This window comes from Xenopus tropicalis, chromosome 7 (genome assembly GCF_000004195.4).
Source record: "Xenopus tropicalis strain Nigerian chromosome 7, UCB_Xtro_10.0, whole genome shotgun sequence".
NCBI lineage: Eukaryota > Metazoa > Chordata > Amphibia > Anura > Pipidae > Xenopus > Xenopus tropicalis.
The window spans coordinates 95818708-95839391 of record NC_030683.2 but is presented as its reverse complement, the minus strand read 5'-3'; the positions used below and the strand labels follow the sequence as shown (position 1 = coordinate 95839391).

At 38.2% G+C, this 20684-nt stretch overlaps 1 protein-coding gene across 2 annotated transcripts in view; it reads left to right on the top strand.

Moving 5' to 3' along the window:
• vps13d (vacuolar protein sorting 13 homolog D) overlaps positions 1–20684 on the top strand; it is a 161844-nt gene that overhangs the window by 124711 nt on the left and 16449 nt on the right. For both annotated transcript variants that reach the window (XM_012967176.2, XM_012967175.2), the window contains 2 exons: positions 7603–7735; positions 8061–8256. In XM_012967176.2, coding sequence (XP_012822630.1) covers positions 7603–7735; positions 8061–8256 — 329 coding nt within the window. The remainder of the gene's footprint in view (positions 1–7602; positions 7736–8060; positions 8257–20684) is intronic.

Below are 20684 nucleotides of genomic sequence, written 5' to 3'. Positions count from 1 at the left end.
TTCCACTGGCAACAACAGAAGTTGCTGGTTGAAAGCCCTTCGCGTCACCTTGTTTTCCTGCAGGAGGAAACTTTGCACAACTTCAGAATACCGAAGTGACGCAGAGCGGTTAGTCGCCCGCGATAGCAGAGATCTTTTGCGGGCAACTGAACCAATCCATGGGTTCTTACCCTAAAGGGACAAAATCGGCACTTAAATCAGTACATGATATGCTAACCTTTAGAAGCAAAATACTGAAAAGTTTTGTTAGTTGCCAGTGGACCACAACTATCAACAGAAAATGATTAGTGAGCTCTATTAAATTGTGGATCTTTCCATTGCGATCAGTGAGAAATGATTTATGGAGATTACTACTCGGTAGCACCAATGAAAACACCCATTGTGCTCTAACGCTAACATGGAGTTTATGAGTTAACTGAAACCAAAGCTTTCTTTCTCTTCAGCAGAAGGGAGATTTTGTTATTGTGTGGTGTTTAAATCCCCCATTCAGAAATGCAGCAGGCATCATTCCCCTAGTGACTGACACTTGTGACTGGGAGAATGCTGAGCTGCTAATCTCCCTGGAGGTTGGCCAGACTACATCATGATTTAATTCAGACTATCGCTTTTTTTTAGCAAAGTTGTCAGCTGTGAACCTAAAGGCTCACCTACCAGATCTGTGCTTTTGATTGGCCAACTATGTGCCAGAACTAGCTGTATCAGGAGGGCAACTTGATGTCTTATAGTCTTTGCACTTCCACTGTTCTCAAGGAGGTCAAAACTTTACATGTTCCATGTGTTAAAAGCCTTAATATTTTTGCTAAAGCAGTGATAATAATGGAGTTTACTTCAAAAAGGGTAAAGGGTATGCCAGGTGACATATTAGGCATGTAAGGCACTTTTATAATGCAGTGTTTACTTGCAAAGGAATGGTTATCACCAAATCCTTTCTATAGTCAACATCTATCACTTCAGTATGGTTTTAAAACGAATTATCTCTCTCCAGATGTACAAATAATTTTGACTTTGCTTATGGATACGTCTGCACTGTAAGAGCAATGCAATGTATGTCATTTTTGTAGAACACAGCCACAGAATACCATTTGAATTGTATTTCTTACCAAAATCATTGACATTCACTATGTGGAAGTGTTTTTTGAAGTGCTATAAGCCCAGCAATGAAGCAAAGTTGAACTTGATGGAAGTGTGTCATTTTTCAACCTAAACCTAAACTATAACATAGCACCATTCACAGTAGTATCACCTTAAGCAAAAACATTGCTTATTTTGATGACTGAATTGAAACTGAACTAACCTATTGCTGCACCCACCCTTTAAGGATCAGAAATGTAGTGAATGCTTCACAGACCGAGTATGCATCAGGGTACTGTGCTATAAACATGGACTTTTATACTTACTAAAAAGGTAAAACTGTTGCAATTCACTACACTTTTTTCTTAGGAATAACAGTAGATACCAACTTTTTCTGTCATAGACGGAGCATTTCTTAGTGAAACATAATACATTAAGGCAAATCAGCGATTGAAAATAACTAGGGATAACAGTAGCCAGTAAGCTCGGTAAGAGTACTCTGTGCCAGACAGCTGCTCTCAGGCTTAATTCTCTCTGAGCATGCATGAAATTGGGAGGAGATGCAAGGGAAGCATATAATATTGCCTATGTAGAAAAAACTGATTAGACCACACCTTGAACTCAGAGCATTGCTTGTTCCAGCATGAGCAGCCAAATACAACACTATTTTGATACAAGAAGTTTTTATCCCTAGAACACCGCACTGCTGAATATGTTTGCACTTTTTAGATATACTATATGGCCAACAGTATCCAGACAGTATCCAGAAACAGGATGCATATTAAAGCTAAACAGTAATATGTACGCCAAGGGGTAAAGTTGATAGACTTTTCTTTTCTGCCAATCAAAGTTTGGGGAGAGATGCTTTCTTTAATTATATCTGGGCTCCTCGTGTTTCTATTAATATGAGTTGGGCACAGAGATAGTAGCCAACCTAATACTTAACATCTGCCATTAACCAGGTGTTAAATGCATGCCTCCATTAGACCATTGTGCATATACTTCACTATCTCTTAGTATCCAAAAATCATGCATAGTTGAGGGGTGTGAATGTAAAAGCCCATACTTAGCCATGTGAGTGAGGTCACCAAATCTTACCCCAGTAAATTGAATTGGTGATACTATGCTAATGAGATCGTTTGGCCCTAGGGGATATGAAAAGCCGGAGCAAGGACATCAACGAGCAGATAAAACGGAAAAATCAAGCCTGCCCGATCAACATCTGGCAGATTTTTGCCCACATGTCGGCCTGAGTGGCCTGCCGACATGTGGAAGATAAGCTGTGGAATCAGTCTAAAGGACCCAAATCACCAGCTTAAATCTGCCTATGTATGGCTACCTTTACACATGTCCCTGGCCCAATATTTGTGTGAAGATTTGTGGGTTTACTGCCAGAATACAGGATCCCTGTACACGTGGACATTAGCTTGGGCACTACTTGCCAGGAGTTTGTATGTTCTCTCCGTGTACATGTAGGTTTTCTCATACACCAAAAATATACAGATGGGTTAATTGGCTTGTGATGAAACCAACTCTACTGTGTGTGAATGAAATAGGGACCTTAGATTGTAAGCTCCAGGTACTGAATGAATGATATATACTCTTTGTAAAGCACTGCGTAAATGTGTCTTTGCACATAATAATACATTTCCCTAGTCCCAGAGGTGTGCTTAGTCCTTGACTTGGGTAAAAAGCTGTGCCCAGGAACCCCAAAAAGTAATTGGACAGATCAAGAAAGATCCATTTCCGTGCCAGCCATGTGCCATTAAAAAGGAATTGTTATGATGCTTATTTTTACACCAGTGTTAGTTTAAATGGTTGACTATAGCAGTTGTATCTGCATTAGTCATCATTTGGAAATACCATATTTCCATTACATTAAGGCAGGTGTGAAACTATAACTTTTGGACTTTTTTCAAGTAAGAATTTTTGCCCCCCAATTTAACATCTCTAATTATTCTTCTATAATCCCCTATCTGAGTGTGAGCATGAGTAAGGGCAAGTTATGCACCTCCACCTTCTAATTTTAAATGGAACATTATTGAAATGGGGAATATACTCTTTTTCGGCTTCCTCTTTTTTAAAAATGCAAAGTTGATCTTGGTTATGCACAATTTATTGTGTGTTTAATTTCCAGCCAAATATATTGGGAAAAGGAATGGAGAGAGCATTATTTAATTTTCTGCATTACTCCATCTATTATTTCATGTGCGTAATGCTTTGCTTTGAGTTGCTTATGAGAGAGCTCTTGTTTGAGCAATCATTTTCTTACCATTAAGTCAGTACTTGATTTTCTTTGGATGGGAAGGTGAACTTTTCACCCAGGCAATATGAATTTTTCAAACCTGAGTTTACAAAGAAAACGCAATCCTTATCTAGCCATTAAATGGGATTTGCTCTTAACTAGCAGATGTTCCACTTTTCCTCAAATACAAGAGGGAGGTAAAGTGGTGAAAGATTCTGGAAAGGATCCTGCAATCGCCCACAGGGTGCCTGCCTGCACCAACCTTACTTATCACACCTGTGTACACATTTTGCCTCAGTACCCACTTCCTAATCCTTTTATAGCTAATTACTGATTATAAAAAGATCATATTGTAGGCTAATGACAGAGGTCACACAGAGTTTGTAGCTCTGTTTGTACTTTTATCACACTGAATGACACTTGAAGTAGCTGTAAAATACTGAAGGCTTGACCTTTTTGCCATTTAAAAACGGCAATGCCGTTTTCCTATGTGTCTTATTTAAATGAAAATATTTTTTAGTTATAACAGCTCTGTGTCCTGGACACTGTGCATGTTTACTGCCCATACAGCCACAATGTACTTCTGGGAGAAACCAGAAGATGCTGACAAGACACTCCAAGGCAGGAGTCCAGGGTAAGCAATTAAATCCACTGGGGGTGCCTAACAGATTCCCACAGGGAATTTTTGTTTCCTTGACCTTTAAAGAAGAAAAGGATAAATCACTGGGGGGGTGCCAAATGTTAGGCACCCCCCAGTGATTGTAATCGCTTATGTGATAAACCTGGCCGGTGCTCCTGTTAGGGGAAAACTACACCGGCCCAGCCAAGGCACAGAATCATTGCTCAGGCTGTTAATATGGTGGACAACTATGGCAATGCAGACTAAATAGATTTCCAAAGACAAAGTAACAGAAATGCATAAATTAAAAAAATGGGTATATTCTGTGTACAAGTGGTTTCACTTACAGGTAAATACTTTCTATGGAAAACCTCACATAGGCTGCCTAGGATTGGTAATCTCTGAACTCTCAGGAACAAGAAGGAGATGTGAAAGAAACCACAGAAAAGCCAAAAATCATATTACAGCAGACTGTCACAGTTCATGCAGAGTAGTGGCTTATTGTAATTTAGTATACCAGTTTTGATCATTTAGTCATATTGGGTTAATGTGTTGGAAATAACTAAGGCCTTGCAAGAATAAATAAAGGATAACAATAAAAAAGCCTAACTCTCACATCAGATATAATTTCATGTGACATGTATGGGATGTGTGGAATGCACGCAAACTTCCACTAAATGATTATAATACATATAAACATACACTTTAGATCAGTTATTCCAAAACTATGTGGCCAGTCCCCCTAGAGGTGCAAAGAGCAGTAACTGTGTGGCCCATACCGAAGATTAGGGTAAGATTTTGGATGAATGCTTATTTGCTCTTTGAGATAGTAATGGAATCCCAGGCTTGAAGGTCAGTCAGAGGGAGTGCTGTAGAATGCCTATTTACTGCAGTAGATATGCTTGTAACTAGGGTTGAATGACAGTAGTGTTCTATATGTTTGCAACCTTGATATGAGCTAAGGGGGGCCCTGACCAAATGTTGTACCTCAAGGGGGGAGGGTTGAACAAAAAAGTTGCTTTGCTGTAAAGTCCAATACTCATAGCTTGTAATTAATTTGTCTATAATTAAGCTTTGCATGCTACAATGATTTAAGCTTACTGATTTATATATACAGTGTGTATGTATATAATATATATATATGTATATATAATATAATATATAATATATATGGAACATTGTTCAAGCTGCAATCAGCTGTAGAGTATTACTCTACTCGCATGATAGGAAATATAATCATAACCAGTTTCTTACATATAGTAATACTATTTGTAATATATAGTATTGTTTTACTGTTTCTATTTTAAAAACATAAAAACATTTTTGTAAAATATTAATTTCTTTAATCTAACAAATGTATACTAAATATTATAACCTTGTTACTTAATGATATTCCTGTAAGTGTTGGGAGAGTTTAGACTTTGGTTATTCTGTAGTGTATTTTTTGCTAAGCAGCTTTGGGTTGTTTAGATTTACATGGAAGTATAAGGAATTAATATATAATTTGTTTTCTGATATTTTGTTTCCCGAGGGTTTTAATCATACCTATAAATGGCCATACACAGGCAGAAGCTGCTGATTTGGACCTTTCATACTGATTTGGCAGCTTATCTTGCCTCTGCAAAAGATATCTGGCTGAGAATTTAGCAAATGTCTATCGAGCATGCTTTAAAAACTCATCAGGGCATGGACTGCAACGGCACATTCATGCAGTCCTCTCCCGATAGCCTGCATTGGCCCTCATTATGATCCAGTCATTGGCCCGAGGGCCTAACAATTGTGTAATTAGCCGCTTATATGGCAGCCTCTCCAAAACAAGTGGATCTTGAGGTATACAGGAAGCCTTGGTTGCCATTGTCTGACTGACTACACACAGCTTGCTTTTTTATATGCCCATGCAAAATGCAGCAGTGGAATTGGCCTTGCAGCCAAGGGGCTCTAGTCTGATGTTTTGCACTGTGGGCACTCAAAAACAACCCATAATGCTAAAATGCAGCCATACATTAAACAGGACTAACTTTGTAGGTTTGCTTATAGCTTCCACAGAGATATACTATTGATAAAGAATAAATTATTTGTAGGCAGATTTCCTGTGCTGCCCAGTGGTCCATAAAGGATGTCCTGAAGCAATTCATGTTATCCTTCATTCTGGTACCAATGGAGTCAAAGCTGGTCTTATCACCTATGTACTGTGTTATTGTTTAGAGCCCAGCTGCAGGCACCACTCCCCTGACTTGGATGGGTGCTGTTCTCAAGCCAGCCTTTGTTCGGCCTTGAGGGCTGTGCCACCTATTGTGGTATAAGAACAGTTCTTTGTTCGAACTGGTAACACCCATACTCATACGTAATTATGTTGTATGCTACCATGTCACAAAGGTTATAAAAACCCAGTGCTGTCTTTGTTCGGTTGTTCTGATTATCTTTTGCTCAGAACTCACATGCGTATCTAAAAAATCTTACTCTTTACCTCAAATGACCTTTGGTATCAGACTTTTCTGTAATGCCAATTATTATGGTTTATTTATAAAGCACATATATGATGAGTTCAGACATAAAGACATCAAGGTAGAGGGAGGGACCTCAAGTCAACTGCTTACAATGTCGGGTTGAGGAACAAATAATACATGATATATGGTTTTGTTGCACAAAGTCAAGGGCTGTGGTAGGCACAGAATGTTAGGAAGCATCAGAAAAGACTTCTGTATATCTGGATTTAAGGAAGAGTTTGAAGCCAGGTAAGGCGGTGCAGAGACAAACCACATTGGAGTGAATGCTGTTTATGTAGTGTGAGATATTCTGAAATGAACACGTCTTTCAAGCAGTTTTGGAGGCAAGTGGGAAAAGAGAGAGAGAGGTCTGTTGTTTGATAAAGTGAAAAAAAAAAATCAAGGAAACATAAGCACAAAGAACCACAGCAGTGGTAAACAAGAAATTTAGCTTTCTTTATGGCTTCCTGCATGTTTTTGAATGGAAAATATACTTTTTTAACAATTCAATTTTATTAAACACAATAAATGTAGTGAGCAGTATGTGTATTGCATTGGCAAACACCACAGATACAGGGTGTAGGCAGAGTAATTTATAGCCACAGCTCCAAAGTTAACATATATGTGCACAGAAGTCCTACATTAACTGCAGTAATAATGGAAAATATACTTATTAGCAACCACATGCATTGTGGGAACATGACCCCTCAAGGGGCCACACTTGTTTGTTGAAGCATTTTCCAACCATAGAATGTATTCACCAGGGAAGTGTAAAGAGGATTTTGGATTAAGAGTCCAGAAGCACAACTGATTTTATTTGGAAAGGAGGTTGTCAAGGGCAGGAAATCTGAGTTGGAAGCATAGTATCACAGGATTAGTGGGATACATAATTAATTGGCTTATGTGAAGATTTCAAGAAGCTGATGATTTTTGTTGTTACTGCCCTAAGTTAATACTTTTCATTAAAGGAAAACTACAGCTAAAATTGACCAGCTTGATGGCAAAGCTAAAACCCCTTAGCACTCCTAGTTTGTATTAAGCGCGTGGGTCTTTGAGTCCAGTTTAACCTTACTACACTATTTACAGATAGAATTCATATTTATTACATTATAGAAAAAAGGGTTCATAGTATCCAAATACAGGGTGTATATATTTTTTAGATATTTGTATTTATATTTCAGTTTGCCGGAACCCTTTCTGATGGATTAGGAAAGACAATGGACAACAGACACCAAACTGAACGAGAATATATTCGATATCATGCAGCAACCAGTGGAGAGCATCTTGTAGCTGGAATTCATGGACTTGCCCATGGTATGATGCTAGTTCCAAAAGAAAAGAAAGAATCAAAATATATATACCTTATTTTTATTTATTTGTGTGTGTGTGTGAAGAACTGCGATGCTACATTTGTGACAGAAATAACCAAGTAATTGTAACATTGTAACATATAACATTTTAGTTACCCGCAATCCTAGAGACGGGGACCTTCAGAGACCTTGTTAGCTGAGACCCCAGTAACAACTCAACTTTTTCCTTTAAAAGACACATTTATCAAGAGCAGTTTATTCTCACATGAAAGAAGGCTCTTTCTGTTTGCCTAGCAGCACTAATTCTGTATAAAACTGGTATTTTTCAGGAATCATTGGTGGTCTTACAAGTGTAATTACCTCAACTGTTGAAGGAGTCAAAACTGAAGGAGGAGTCAGTGGCTTTATTTCTGGATTTGGAAAAGGTTTGGTTGGAACAGTAACCAAGCCTGTTGCTGGAGCTTTGGATTTTGCCTCAGAAACAGCTCAAGCAGTCAGAGACACTGCAACTCTGAGTGGACACAGGTTTGTGCAGAGGTTTTCTTATAATGTCATACATCTCACTGATATGCTCATTTTCTTGCATGTGGTGGCCAGGGATTTCCAAACTTTAGTCCTATAGGAGTAGAAATCTCAGTGTTTATCACAGAGCCATTCACCTTGGGTCTAATCTGAAAATCTGAAGCCACATGTTATATACTACTTAATATTTGCTTTTACCCTCATTAGTTGGCCTACAGCAGTCTCCTTTAACACTTTCCTTAGGGAGCCTTACCTAATTCTGGAAATTGTCTTTGTAACCCAGAAATTAGTGCAGAAACAGTCATGCATTAGTTTTAGTAGTACTGTTTTTTTATTGAAGGATGAATTTGAACTGTATTGTCCAGTATCATGGTGACCCACTCTTGAGCCCAGACTTGGCAGTTTCTGTATTCTCACAAATGCCAGAGGGCTACTGTAAGACGCCATTATTTATTGGGCTGGTGGGGGCTGTTTGTGATCTTGAAATGCCATGGCCTATCTTGAAATGTAGTCCTGGCCTGCCCACTCTATATATCTTAGGGCCTAATTATGGGTCCTGACACATAGGTAAAGAATTAATGATCTCTGTCTTTTGCCTCACAATAATGAGCAACAGGTAGTCTGGTTACAGTGGGCACAATTGTACTTTGATACAAATAATATATAAGTTCTCTGTTCCTTTAACAAAATTAATATACATAAGTTTTCTAACTTAGATTATATTAAATACAAATAGAAGTGTGATTTTGTTAATTACTATGTCAGCCCTAGCAAATGCCTTTTGAACAGTAATTGATAGTTTAAGCAATAAGGTCTTTGATAGAGAAGAGTCAAGTATAGAGAAAGGACCAATTCAAATATGTTTATTAAAACCATACATATCTGCCACACATACATATAAATATATATTTTACTTTAAAGAAAGAAAAACTACATAAATGATTGGAGTGGACTTTAGAGAGGTGGGACGTAGAGGACAACAAAGTATTTCAACTAATTTTGGCAATGATGTATACTAATCCTCTTGGGTATTTGTTCATTCTTCAGCTATGTGTGGTTTGGAGTCTAATGCTAATGCCGTTCCAAAAGACTTTATGCTGGCTCTGGTTGCTGTTTCTTACGCCATGGTCATTTTTTTTTATTTTTTTTTTTTACTGTGAAAAGGAACCAGTTACCAGACTTTTTTTTTAAACAGTTTGATTTATAAGGTGCCCAAAGGGCCTACAAAATGTCATACAATTTTCTGAAAAATATAAATTATTTCTTTGTCATTTGCAAAACTATATAGAAATAGAAACATTTGTAATACTTTAGCAGTCAAGTAGAAACATTTACAGAGGAAAATTGTCTTCAGATAGAATGTTTTTTAAATTATCATTGTTATTTTGTCAGCAGTCAAAACCGCACTGCAGTGCAGGAAAAGTTTAGCCAAGAAATCCTGTATAGGGATGGTTTATATTACTGACGATTCAGTGGGAAGATTGTCAGAAAGGGCAACTTTTTAAAAACACAGAAGTAAAAATGTGGAAAGGAAAAAAGCAAAGGAAAGAAAAGTTCTGTCCTAAACATTTGCTTTATACTATTCCAGTAGGTCACAATCATCATGCAGATGACGTACTATGCAAATGATAAGTTGGTCCCTGCTGTGTGACAATATAAATATTATGAATTGATCCTAGTTAATTTTCCTTTAATAGACATTACTGTATCACCACATAGCTTCTTGTGACCTATGAGTAAGAGCTAGCATAGTTCTAGCCTCAGTGGCGGCCTTTTTGTAGAAGCAATTTTGTGTGCTGACCCACGGGTTCAAAATGTTTTGATTTGTTATAGCAAAAAACATTTATAGAAAGCTCTCATATATATAGGCAACTTTGTTTGGGGAAATTACGTATGGGATTCCTTATCCAGAAACACATAATTCAGAAAGCTCTGAATTACAGAACGGGTGTCTCCCATATTAAGAAAATAATTCTAATTTTTTAATTTATTTGTTTTTTTCTCTGTAATAATTAAATTGTACCCTGTACATGATGGTAACTAAACTGCATGAATCCACATTGCTGGCAAAACAAAGAGCAATTTGCTAGTTGTACTGCAGTGATTCTAGATATACACTATACACACTCAGATCTGTAGTCTCACATGACACAGTAGGATCAATTAAAAGGCTAGTTTCGTCATATGATGACTTTAATACTGTGTATATGTGAACCTGCCTGTAGCTCAGATATGAAAGGGACAATTCAGTAAGTTAAACTGTTCTTTTTATATATTTTGTTTGTGTGTGTTTAAATGTATATATTTATTTAAAGGTAAGCAGTATCAGAGGGAGCAGGTCAAACCGGTTGCAGCCTCTGCCACAATTTGTGCATCGGAATATTGTGCAAGTTAGGGAGCGGAAAGAGAGGGTTGCCTGTGTTTCTTACCCCAGCCCACCACTCATGAATGCAGTGCAGCGTTGTATTCATGATGGTAGACACCAGGGTCGATCCCGCACCCCCAAGGAACACGTCCCCTGTAGGGGCTCCCGCTGCGCACCCCAATGTCCTCCCCTGCCCCCAATGTCCTCCCCTGAATGCGCATAATCCTAGGGTCCCTAAACTTTGCAGTTAGTCTAGTCCAGGGGTCGGGAACCTATTTGGCTGAGAGAGCCATAAACACCACATATTGTAAAATGTAATTCCGTGAGAGCCATACAATATGTTTGGCCGCGGATACTGTGGGGCAAAGTAGGGTGGGTCCCAAGGATGCTGGATGCGATGCGGAGGAGGTGCCTGCACTCGGCGGATAGAAGACATGTTCTAAGGCTTAGAACACGTCTTCTATCCACAGAGCGCAGGGGCAAGGTAGGGTGGGTGCCAAGGATGGCGGATGCGATGCAGAGGAGGGCGTGGTTTGTGCTCAGCAGATAGAAGACGTGTTCTAAGGCTTAGAACACGTCTTCTACCCGCCGAGTGCAGGCCACTTCCCCTTGTTATTTTTTTTATTAAAGTTTTGCCAGTGAGCCAGATGCAGCCATCAAAAGAGCCACATCTGGCTCCCGAGCCATAGGTTCCCTACCCCTGGTCTAGTCACTGGGTAACTGCAGTTCCAGGTTAGAAAAAGTGGGTGGAGTCCCAACCGCCAGTCAGATGTTACTCATTGACTTTCAGTGGGGAAATTTAAATTGCATTTCAGACACTATTAAAACCAGGGTCCCTAAACTTTGCACAGTTTTTACTATATAACTGTGTTCCAAGGTTAAAAATCTGGGTGGAGCCAACAACAGCCAATGAGATTTCATCCAGTGACTTCACATTTTTCAAACCAACATGAAGTTTGTTCTCAAACTTCCCTTTCTAGTTGTTATTGTTACTTCATAATTTCTAAGATATTCTAAGTCCTCATTTCCTGTCTCTCATTTGTTTTGAGTAAAGCTCTTTATACTTCTCAGTCTGACTAATAATGTTTGTGGAACTATATTTAGAGGAGCAGTTAGGAGTTATTTCAAGCACAGTGGTTGTTTGTTTCCCATTGCATTGATCCTTTCATTAATGTGAGCTTATTCATAATTTCATGGAGACCTGTGAACCTATTTGTTTGCGTTTTGTTTTGCTTCTTAAAGGGATACAGACACCAGAAATTAATCCTTTTGTAACATCTATCATAACATTGTTTTTGGATGCGATTTTATAATCTTGCCATGAACGTATTTGCCCAGTGCTTTACATTACCTATTTGATCCCCCTCTATGAGGAGGCTGCCATATTAGTAGGCCATCAGCATTAGAAGCTATAACTGACAGGCTGAGAAAGGACAGGTTGGCAAAACAGTCAGGTTTAGGAACTTTAAGTAACAACATGACCTACAGGTAACTTTTAAGGTACATTAATATTTTGAAAAGTTTTTTAGTGTCAGTATCACTTTAAGCAAAAAGCATTTCAATACTTTAGAAAGCTTGTAGAGTTACTTACATACTTGGGGCCTGGGGTTTTGGATTCATACCTTGAAGTCTGCTAAAAAAAAATCATAATTTAATATCAAATAAACACAATAGGATTGTTTTGCCACCAATATATATATTGATTCGTGGAGCTTAGTTACTAGCAAGTGTAAGGTACTTTTTTATTTCTAAAGAGAGGAAAGGGAAAAAAGGCTCATTTTTAAAAATTAGAATTATTTGCTTAAAAGGGTGTTTCTAAGAGATGGACGTCCTGTAATTTGGAGCCTTCTGAATAAATGGTTTCTGGATAATAGATCCCATAGACCTGTAGTACCATTAAAGCTTTGTCTGGAGGGTTCTTTGAGCCATCCATGCGGTGGACATAATCTGCCTTATCTGATATATTACAGGTTTTTATACTCTTTAGGGCTCTGGCACACGGGGAGATTAGTCGCCCGCGACAAATCTCCCTGTTCACGGGTGACTAATTTCCCCGAAATGCCATCCTGACGGTGGGATGGCATACGCGGCGGCGTGATTTCCCTTAAATCGCTGAAGTTTCCTCTCAAGGCAACTTCCACGATTTCAGGGAAATCACGCCGCCGCGTATGCCATCCCACCGGCGATTTACATTTTTGCCGGTGGGATAGCATTTCGGGAAGATTAGTCGCCCGCGAACTGGGAGATTTGTCGCGGTCGACTAAACTCCCCGTGTGCCAGAGCCCTTAGACTTTTTTCTGTAATAATAAATTATACTTGATACTAACTAAGGGTAGCATATGCCCACATTGGTGGTAAAACAATTCTGTCACAGCTCCCGAGCATTCTTTGTAATAGATTCCATATATGCACAGACAAATCCATCTTGAAACAGAAAGTCCCCTTCCATTCCCTTGGCATTATAAGTATATTTGTTTTGCTAATAATGGACCAGGAACTACTGGTTTACTTAAAACGGAACACCTATAAATTCAGAGCCGTAAAAGCCAGTTAGACGTGGTCTAGAAGTCTGAAATGCACCTTGTTGATAGATTGAACCATGAACTATACATTTGTTATTATGGGGACCCAAACATACAAAGTGTTTGTAAACTTTGTTCAAGACCACATCGACTTGACCAAACATTTCTGCTTGACTGCTCTATAGTATGTGAGTCACGATAGCGATGGCAAGATTTGTATTCCTCTCTGGAAAAAAAACAGGATTTTTTATTGTTTAAATAGTCCTTAAACCATATAAATAGTATAGAAGAGCAGAAAAAATATAAAGGGCAGTAGGAAAAACCCATAATACTTTAAAAAGTTCTCTAAGTCTTGAGAAGAACAATAAATAAAGTTGTTTTGATAGTGCTTAGTGTATGGCCTCTAAACCCCTGTCTAACAATTGTTGTTGACTCCACACTGAGAAATTCCATTCTGCAACCCACCCCGCAAAACACACACACACACAGTGGTGTAGATTTACACACGCGGGTGTAGATTTTACAGTACGTCATACAAAAGAAATGCAAGGTAGACAGCATATATGTAAACTGTACAGATATCAAAAAGACATACTTATATTGGATAGTCAGAAAGAGATGACAGTTCTTCTTTAACTTTGCCCTTTGTGCATACCTAATACAGTCCCAGTCTGGACATGCGCCTGACATTAGAAGATTTGGTTGTGTTGTGCTAATTAACCAATATACACAACATAAGCAATAGGAATGTTTTTTAAAATGGGGTTTCTTCATGGTCTTTCCACCAACTGTAAAAGCATTAGTTGTGTTCCTAATATTGTATGGAACCCACCATTGTACCTAAAAGAGACCCAGCTCATCAGGACATGGAAATTGCATGGTACTGAACAATCCCCAGGATACAAGCCTATGCTATCTCTGGAGCTTTCTAACATTTGCTTTGAGCTAGTGGTGAATCTCCATATAGCTTGTTACATCCACACCACAAATATTAATTTTGACTGTGAACTGGTGAATCTTAAGGTGGCATTACAGAGACTGATAAAAGGTGCCGATTTAGTCGTTTAGATGAAAGCTCATTGGTCTATGTATGAGGTCCTCTATGTATGTTTTGAATTCCTGACTTGGGGGCAAGTTTTGGTTCAATAAAAACAAGATTTACTACCAAATAAAGCCTCCTGTAAGCTGATAGGGTGCATAGAGGCTCCCTAATAGCCAATCTTAGCCCTTATTTGGCACCTCCATGAACTTTTATGATGCTTGTGTTGCACTCCAAGTCTTTTTACATTTGACTGTAACAGTTGGCAGCCTTCTTTCACCAAATTGACTAATGAGATTTTGACTGATTTCCATTGGCAGAATGGACATTTTCCAGCCAACCAGAGCATAGTAGTACTTGACTCAACCACACTAGTGTGCATTGATCCTACACATCATATTTCCTTTAAAGGCAATAAAAAATTTTTTCTTATTTTTTAAAAGAAAAAAACACATTATACAATCCATGCCTAGATGTCTCAATCCTTTAACATGTTTCCTCCCTTTCTTCTAAACTGATGAAAGAGAAATCAATTAGAAGTCATAGATTTGACCTGTATTGTTCTAGTCGGTAATTGTAAGCAAGAAGCCACAGTTTCTAGTGTTTTGTACTCTTTCTGAGAATCAAACTGGGGACTCCAGAAGGATTCCTAGCAGTTTAAATTATTTACCAACACTTTCCAGACTGTCAGGAAAATGAATTAGTCAGGGAAGTTGTAACTAATTAACACATATATTAAAGTACATAGATTTGTTTCATTGTCTCAATGTCATCAGACTCTTTCTTTTTCACAGTAAGTATTAGTCTGCTCGTAAAAAGGGATCATTTAGTAATTAAAAAAAATGTTCTTAGCTGCTATTTGGTGAAAGCAACATCTCATATACAACAGAAAATTAAGAAATAAAAGTGAAAGTGCAAGAGAAGGTTGTCCAAGAAACTGAAACATTTTGCAATGATAATTTCCCTTTAAAATTCTTCTTTCAACCAACCAATGCCTGAAGTTATTGCACAAAAATGTTTTTTCCAGTTAATTTGATTGTAGCCATTTTACATTTTTATAGCTTTAACTAATTGTACACTTGATTCCGCCAACATTTCAGAATGGTTTTCACATGTTATAGTGAAAAATGCTGGAAAATGCTGGAAAATGCTGTCATCTAATATAGAGTGTTAATCTATGCATGATATTAACATGCAAGTATTATCATGTACTTGAACATTTGGAATCCATTGAACATGGTAAATAAATTCCCCAAAAACATGTTAGTGATTAAAGAATTTTACTGCATGTGAGGCTCAGAAGGCATTTTTTTTATAACTTCCAAATGTCCCAAGTTTCCATGCACAGACACTATTTTTGATACGATCCCAGGAAATGTTTGTCCCTGGAACTGTCCCAGGTTTTTGAAATTGGCCAAAGCTACAGAAATATCTCAAAGTTTCATGAGCAGAAAACAATCCCCAGTGTCAGCTTGCGCTTTGCGAGCTATAGCTAAACAAACACTGCAGGGATTGTACCATTTAACAAAAAATCCGTATTAACCTTGACTTAAAAAGATTGCATATTTTGGCACCAAAATAAACCTCATTTTGCATCTACCTAAGGTGCCACTTGTTCTCTTTGAGCCAATTACTACTTTGTAGCTTGACCTCGCTGTGCTCGCCATGTAATATAATAATCAAGAAGGAGACGACCAAAGTATTTCTAGTCTTACGAAGGCGCAGAGAAGTTATGGATAATTTTTGGCAGGCAGAGCAGTGATGAAACTTTGTTGAATTGCTATCTGGAAACACAGGAAATTGTGTACTAGTTTAACTGCAGTTTATAGTACAGTTTTCAAATACATCATAACCTAGGTGTACCAAAGTGGTGAACTAATGTCTTTGTCAACAGTATTTTTATCCACCCTGCAATGTGCTTGGCTTTCCATTATACCTATGACTTTTCCTGGTATGTATAGCCCTACAGCAGTGATCCCCAACCAGTGGCTCATTAGCAACATGTTGCTCCCCAACCAACCTGTTGCTCTCAGTGTCCCAAACCAGGTAATTATTTTTAAATTCCTGACTTGGTGGCAAGTTTTGGTTGGATAAAAACAAGATTTACTACCAATAAAGCTCCCTGTAAGCTGATAGTGTCCATAGAGGCTGCCTAATAGCCAATCTTAGTCTTTTTACATTTGACTGTGGCTCACGAGTAAGAAAGGTTGGGGACCCCTGCCCTACAGCAAGTAGTATGCACATCCCAGGAATATGTGTGAACTATCAGCTTTATGTATAGCCCTACAGAAGTTAATATGAGCTGCCTGTAATATGTATGTCCATATGGGGAGCTCCTATACTGTTCATGCCATGGCTTCCTTGCTTGATTTGACCGCTGCTAATAAATTCCAATCAGGTAACAAAATAGCTTGTAAATTGGTGTGAATGTGGCATATTGGAGTTATTATGTTTGCTAAAAAAACAGGACGAATCACTTCTCATATGGTAAAAAATAATTATATGGTATACTACTTTGCTAAATTATGTGAAAACAAGCCTAAATTACCATTTTCACCATGATGGGAACCATGATGGGAACCATGATTCCTAGTTTTTCAGCATGGCCTAGAAGTTATCTTCAAATGTTGCCAACTGTGCTGCCAATAAAAATGTAATTTTTAAAAAACAGATTTTTTTTTTTTTATATTACATTTTGAAATTTCACATGGGGCTAGCCATAGTCTTCATTTCCCAGGGTGTCACAGCCATGTGACTTGTGCTGTGATAAACTTCAGTCACACTAGTGCTGAGCTGCAAGTTGAAGTGATTTCACCCCCTCCCAGCAGCAGAACAGTGGGAAGGCAGCAAGATAGCAGATATCCGAATATCACTCAATAGTAAGAAATCCAAGTCCGGCTTGGGACTCCTCCAGTTACATGAGAGTAAGAGAAACAATAGGTTACCTGAAAGCAGTTCTAATGTGTAGCGCTGGCTCCTTCTGAAAGTTCAGACTGAGGCACAATGCCTGCACGCCAATATTATAACTAAAAAAAAAAAATACATTTGTTGGTTCAAGAATAACATTTTAAATGGTAGAGTAAATTATTTGCTATGTAAACAGTGTAATTTATAAATAAAAATCATGACATATTCCCTTTAAATTGGGCAGTATTTTCCAGAGATGTTTTTGTGTGGCTGTACTGGAAAGGAATTTTCTATTTGTCTTTAGGAATGCACTGAATCTAGCAGTATGGGATGTGGCCAAATTCCAGCATTTTTTTTGCAAGATTTGGAATCAGCCATATCCTTAGTGTTCCGCCAAACTGAATCTCTATGCTCACACTGATCTTTAACCTAGGATCCAACACTCCAATCAAGAATTATATATTCAGCACATCTGTTTTTTTTTATTTAAGTGCTGTTAAGTAGTGTTCCTAGTTGGTGGTATTTCACAAGCCTAGCCAGTCAAATATCGGCTAGTGGCTAGGCTGGTATTACAAATTTACCAACAATGTACTTGCTGGTAAATTTGTGATACTTTTTTGTTTCACCCCAGATCTGCCCCACTCCATGTTCTCTGTCCCAATAATCCACAATTAGCCCTGGTGCAGGCACACAATGGGAATTTTGGCCCTTAACGGCATACACAACTTGGGTTGATAGGCACAACAATAAGATTTTTGAAGAGTATGGTCAAGCACAAGCCAAGAATTCACCCCTTGTGGCAGGGGCTTTAGGGAAATAGCGCATGATTCATATCACACATTTTGTCCCTCAGTTAAAATGATGTGCATCAAAAGGAAAAGAATAAAAATATATCCTTTAACCCTTTCCCTGCCAAGACCGTAGGTACTACGTCGTTTTAAAAAAAGCAGTTTCCTGCCAACGACGTAGTACCTACGTTCTTTCTGCCTGATCGCTTCTCTCTGCATCAGCGGCAAAAGCCGCCGGTGCAGAGAGACAGATGTGCCCCCAACCCCTTCGGCAACGAGTCGAGGGGGTTGGGGGGGATGGTCCTGCGATGCGATTGTCGCAGGACCATCCTACAAGCAGCAGATGTGATCACATCGCATCTGCTGCTTGTACTGCTTCCTGCTTCCCCCCCCAGAGCCGCCTCCCACCTACTTCCTCGGCGACTGCAGGAAGGAGAGCAGGGAACCGATCTGACCTTCAGACAAGTAAGTGTGACTTTATTTTTAGTCATACACACTTTTACACACACTTACACACATTTATATACATTTATACACACATACAACACAATTTAGCACAGGTTTTTTTATTTTTTTTCCACTTTGCACACTTATATACACTCATATACACTTATATACACTCATATACACTCATATACACACTGTCACACAACTTTTACATGTGCACATGTATACACAAACTCACAAAAACTTTTTAAAATTTTTTTTTTTTCAGTTTACTTCTTTTCTTTTAAATTTTATTTCCCCCAAAAACTGCACAATTTTTGTGGTTTTATTAAATTTTTATCCATATATTAGTATTCCTGATCTGTTTTTAGCGTAGCTTTGCCATGTGTAACTTTGGTGTACAAAAAAAACTTTGCCTATTTTGAATTCATCAGAATGTGTACTTTCCAAAAATATAAAAATCCTATAAAAACCACTAACTTTAGGAAAGCTTTGCGGCTTGGTACTTTGGTGTAGAAAAGACTCTTTACCCTTGTTGGATTTGTCAGAATGTGTACTTTCCAAAAATATATGTTTTTCTGGGGGTCTCTGTATAGTTAGGGGGTCTTACTGCACATAATACGCTGTCAGGGGGCTCTGTGTGCAAAAGCTGAGTTGGCAGACGAGAAATCCATATGCGCTATTTTCATTTTGGGTTCAGTACACACCACAGACTTTGGTATATCTATGCATATTGGGCATCAAACTGTTCAGTAGGCCAACATTTTTATGCGATTTTCTGAAAAGTCATAAAAAACAATAACTTTAGGAAAGATTTGCAGATTGGTACTTTGGTGTAGAAAGGACTCTTTACCCTTGTTGGATTTGTCAGAATGTGTACTTTCCAAAAATATATGGTTTTTAGGGGTCACCCTACATTTCTGCAGCTTCCACCCCTCATAAAACTGCAGTGTGTTTATGAATTAGGTAAAGATAAGCCATGAAATTAGTGTGCACAAGGTATATTTGGGGGTCTCTAAGTGCCATGTGCTTTGATAAACCTATGTACAGTGGGCATCAAACTGTTCAGTAGACCTCTGGGGTTCATATTTAGGGAGGTTTATCTTGGTACCTAATGACCTGTAGAAAATAAAATGCTGCATAGTGGAAGTTTTGAGGTGATTTTTGGAAATGCCATAAAAATCGTCAAACTTATGAAAGGTTTATGGCTTGGTACTGTGGAGTAGAAAGACATGGGTACCCATTTTAGATTTGGGGGAATGTGTACTTTCCAAAAATATATGACTTTCTCGGGTGAATGTACTTTTTACTAGCATTATCCCACATATAATGATGTAAATGTGTTGATTTTGCAGAAGCTGAAATGACAGAAATGATAGATCATATGGGGGTATGTTCACATTGGGGCCCCTACATGCCACATTCTTAGGTAAACTTATACATATTGGGCATCAAACTGTTCAGTGGGCCCCTGGCTTTCATATTTAGGGTGTTTTATCTTGGTACCTAATGCTATGTGGGAGATAAGATGCTGGAAACTGGAAGCTTTGAGTGGATTTTTGGAAATGTTATCAAAATTGCCAACTTTAGGAAAGCTTTGCGGCTTGGTACTTTGGAGTAGAAAGACATGGGTACCCATTTTAGATTCAGGGCAATGTGTACTTTCCAAAAATATATGGCTTTCTGGGGTGAATTAACTTTTTACTAGCGTTATCCCACATATAATGATGTAAATGTTGATTTTGCAGAAGCTGAAATGACAGAAATGACAGTGCATATGGGTTTATGTTCACATTGGGGCCCCTACATGCCACATACTTAGCTAAACCTATACATATTGGGCATCAAACTGTTCAGTGGACCCCTGGCGTTCATATTTAGGGTGTTTTATTTGGTTACTTTATGACCTTTAGGAGTTAAGATACTATAGACTGGAAGCTTTGAAGCGATTTTTAAAAATTTTTACAAATTTTGATAAAAACCAATAACTTTAGGAAAGCATTGCGACTTGGTAGTTTGGAGCAGACAGACAGTTCTACCTATTCTGGATTCCCCAGAATCTGTTCTTTCTAAAAATGTAAAATTTTCTGGGATAAACTTTCTGTTAGCGGAATTTTTGGCCTTCAAATCAAAGTATGCAGCTTTCTCGAGCAGTGCTTTGGAAATTTGGTAGTGTCCTGCTGGAGGGTTTTGACCTATACAAGTGAGAAATCTCCATAAAACTATATATATTTGGTATTGGCACGTTCAGGAGACATGGGACTTTCCAAATCAGGTGTATTTTCATGCATAAAATATTTTTTGTTTCTGGTATATGTGTTTATATTATGGAAAATATTATTTTTTTTTTCATTTTTTAGACA